The sequence below is a fragment of the Nansenia antarctica genome (assembly GCF_963989245.1).
Source record: "Nansenia antarctica genome assembly, chromosome: 14".
NCBI lineage: Eukaryota > Metazoa > Chordata > Actinopteri > Argentiniformes > Microstomatidae > Nansenia > Nansenia antarctica.
The window spans coordinates 15,997,053-16,000,669 of record NC_137684.1 but is presented as its reverse complement, the minus strand read 5'-3'; the positions used below and the strand labels follow the sequence as shown (position 1 = coordinate 16,000,669).

The window sequence follows — 3,617 nt, the reverse complement described above, 5'->3', positions numbered from 1 at the left end:
CAGCCCACGTTCATACCAGTGTAACCGGAACCATCCACGTCATCAACGCTGGGGGATGAAGGGGCAGGATAAACAAAAATGTCACAACTAGACGGCAGCTACTTCACTGGAAATGAGGATAATATCTTCCTCTACAGTATCTGAAATAAACACTATTTTCTATTAAATTAAAAAAACAAAAGACACTTTCTACACGCATTCTCATTCAGCTGCTCCATTACTGGAATAGAAATGGCTTACGAAATGTGTGTGTGCGTATGTGTGTGTTTGCTGAGCATGTGAGGAAGATAGAGAGATTGATGAAAAAAAAAGTTTTATCACTAATGATTCGATTTAGATTACATTTTGTCCATTCCTTCTTGCTGGTTTTTGCAGCTTAGAATATGACACACCCACTGACAACGTGATTGTTCTACGTTTTGGTTCCCGCTTGAGAACCACTATTTTCTGGTTCCCGCTGCGAACCAACGTTTCAGGCTCCGAAACGATTTATTTTCGGTCGGAACGCACCAGCCGGTTCCAGACTTGGTTCGCGAACACGAACCGGAACGGTTCTATGGTGGTGTGAAAGCCCTATGAGTAATGCCTGTCGTCATCAGGGTCATCTAATAAGGTTGGAGAATATAGAGCAAGGAATCTGAGATCATTCCTCTTTACAGAATCTCTCCAGATCATCCACGTCCTAGGTCCTCTCTTCTGCATTCTCCTCTTCAGCTCAGCCCACAGGGTTTCAATGGGGTTTAGGTCAGAAGCTTGATTTTGTTTTCAACTTCCAGGCAAGTTTGTAACTGTCCCAGTTGCTTTGAGATTTTTAAGTATTGCCCTAACTGTAGATATGGGAATTTTCAGGTGAGTAGCTATTTTTTATAGCCATTCCCTGATTTATGAAGCTCACACACTTTTCCCTCATTTGATTTGTGTGTTCTCTTATCTTTCCCTTGTTGATGTATGAATAAGGGAATATGGCCTCTGTGTCACCTCATATTTATACCCCAAGTCATGGATTACTGCTTGAAAATTCCTAAACACTCTGATCACTTTAAAAAAGGAAAATATAATGGAAAAAATACTTTTACATGTATATTTACATACAGTTACATTTTGTTCATAAGAATTTCTAGGGGTGCCCATAATTATGGCACACATGGTTTTGTTAGAAATAATTATTTCTTGGTGACAGATTTTTTTTTCTCAGAATAATTGTACCGGTACTTCAATTAAAGGTTGGATGTTTCTAATTTTTTTCAGTGTGACATTAAGCTAATTCACCAAAAGGTGAATTTTTTATAACCCTTTTTACTCATCTTTACCAGGGGTGCCGGTAATTGGGGAGGGCACTGTATGTATTCACAGTTTGACAGAATTACTCATTTGATCACCATATATATAATTTGAACCTCATCTGTGAAATAATAATGTATCAAAGGATCAACGGATGTCTTTTTTTTTATTTTATGTTCTGAAAAAACTGACACCTTCCCTCAGTCTTACCACTTCATGTTAATAACTCGTGGGAATAGCAGGTGAAAATTTCATCACCGAACCCAAATCCTGATATTCCTACGTAGCCGCGAAGTAAGCCACTTAGGGTGCTCTCCCGGTTAATTAAAGATGAACATTAAAAAGTGCCATCGTAACGTGCTAATTACCGTTTCCTCACGAAGGATGGCGAGGAGGAACTGTACTGCTGGAGACGGAGAGATGTGTTACCTTCTCTCTTTATCGCTTCTTGCCTCTTCCTATCTTTCTTTCTTTCTTTTGTTCCTGGATGGGTAGCAGGATGGTACTGTTGTTCATCAGATGTCAGGTTGAATTGGATGCACAGGAAAGACTGTCTACTTTGTAATATTAGTAATGCAACTTCATGGCTGGAAAACAATTGTCTTTCTCAGAAAATATCCCAGCTTCAGGTCAGACACCAGGGTCAGACATCTCAAATCCTCTCATGCCATTCCGAGGCGGCCCCTCCTCCTGCCTACCAATGTCTGTGTGCCTGTCTGTGTCTCTGTCACAGCATGGCACTAACAAGGCTTAAGTTGTGGGTTCGATTCCGCATATATACTGAAACATGTATGCACTCACTCAATGTAAGTCGCTTTGGATAAAAGCGTCAACTAAATGTCATATAGAGGAGGCTGGTGGAGGTAGAAAACAGAGGACGGGCTCATTGTAATGCACGGAATGTAACGTGTGTTTGATACCACTGCTCATTCCATTCATTACAATGAGCCTCAGCCTCCGATTTCTACCTCCGCCAGCCTCCCCTACCGCCCATCACTAGTGACTAGCCAGTGTGGCTAACAAGCTGCTAATCAAACCACCAGCCTGGGGATAGGCCTAATCATCCTACAGCATGTGTTAATGTCACACACACAAAGAAGCACACACACACACAAAGAAACACACACACACACACACACACATTGATTGTGTCATTGATTAACACATCGAGCATTAACAGTGAACATTACCTCATCCTTTTGCCGTCCGTATTTCCATTAATATGAGGTGTGTGTGTGTGTGTGTGTGTGTGTGTGTGTGTGTGTGTGTGTGTGTGTGTTCTGTGTGTCCGTTCAGCCAGGGAGCTGCAGCAGAGCTGGCCGGTGGACGCCCGCGTCTCTCTGGACGACATGAGCTGGGACGAAGGTGACTCACGTCCTCCTCATCCTCCTCATCCTCCTGTTACTGCGTATTACATCATGCTTACACCACACCCTGGTCACCATGGTCACCCTGGTCACCATGGTCACCCTGGTCACAGGCAGTCATCCTGATATTCTCCTCTGATTCTGGGCTGTTGACAAATGTGTGTGTGTGTGTGTGTGTGTGTGTATATGTGTGTCCGTCCGTGTGCATCTGTGTGTGTCTATGTGCATCCGCGTGCATCCATGTGTGTGTGTGTATGTGTATGTGTGCGTGTGCGTGTGTGTCTATGTGCATCCGCGTGCATCTGTGTGTCTGTGTGTGTGTGTATGTGTGTCTGTGTGTGTCTGTGTGTGTGTGTGTGTGCGTGCATCTATGTGCTTCCGCGCGCATCCGTGTGTGTGTGAGTGTGTGTGTGTGTGTGTGTGTGTGTGTGTGTGTGTGTGTGTGCGTCCGTGCGTCCGTGTGCGTCCGTTTGTGTGTGTTCCAGATAAGGAGGTGTACACGTACGGCTGCCGGTGTGGAGGTGACTTCTCCCTGGGCAGAGAGGAGGCCGAGGAGGAGGCGCAGGAGGAGGAGGAGGCCGCCATTGTCTGCTGTGACACCTGTTCACTCAGCATAGAGGTCAAGAGGACAGGGTGACAGCTCCATTGTGTGTGTGTGTGTGTGTGTGTGTGTGTGTGTGAGTGTGTGGGTGTGTGGGTGTGTGGGTGTGTGGTTGGGTGGGTGTGCGCGTGCGCGTGCGCGTGGGTGAGTGAGTGAGTGTGTGTGTGTGTGTGTGTGTGTGTGTGTGTGTGTGTGTGTGACAAATACTGAGACAGCTTCATTGTACCTACACAGTCTCTCTTGACAGCTTCATTGTCGCTACACAGATTCTGACGACTTAATTGTGCCCAGACCGTATGAATCCTGAAGACTGGATCCTGGATTATCGCTGTATCTTCATCAGCAAGTGTCTTAACCTTCTGTTTACA

General features: G+C 45.0%; 1 protein-coding gene across 1 annotated transcript in view; it reads left to right on the top strand.

Annotated features, from left to right (window-relative positions):
* The window catches only part of dnajc24 (DnaJ (Hsp40) homolog, subfamily C, member 24), a gene marked incomplete at its 3' end in the record, with an annotated part of 19,427 nt that extends 16,142 nt beyond the window's left edge, over positions 1-3,285 (top strand). Inside the window, exons 3-4 of the mRNA XM_080544634.1 lie at positions 2,578-2,646; positions 3,134-3,285. Coding sequence (XP_080400760.1) covers positions 2,578-2,646; positions 3,134-3,285 — 221 coding nt within the window. The remainder of the gene's footprint in view (positions 1-2,577; positions 2,647-3,133) is intronic.
* Between the last annotated feature and the right edge of the window lie 332 nt (positions 3,286-3,617).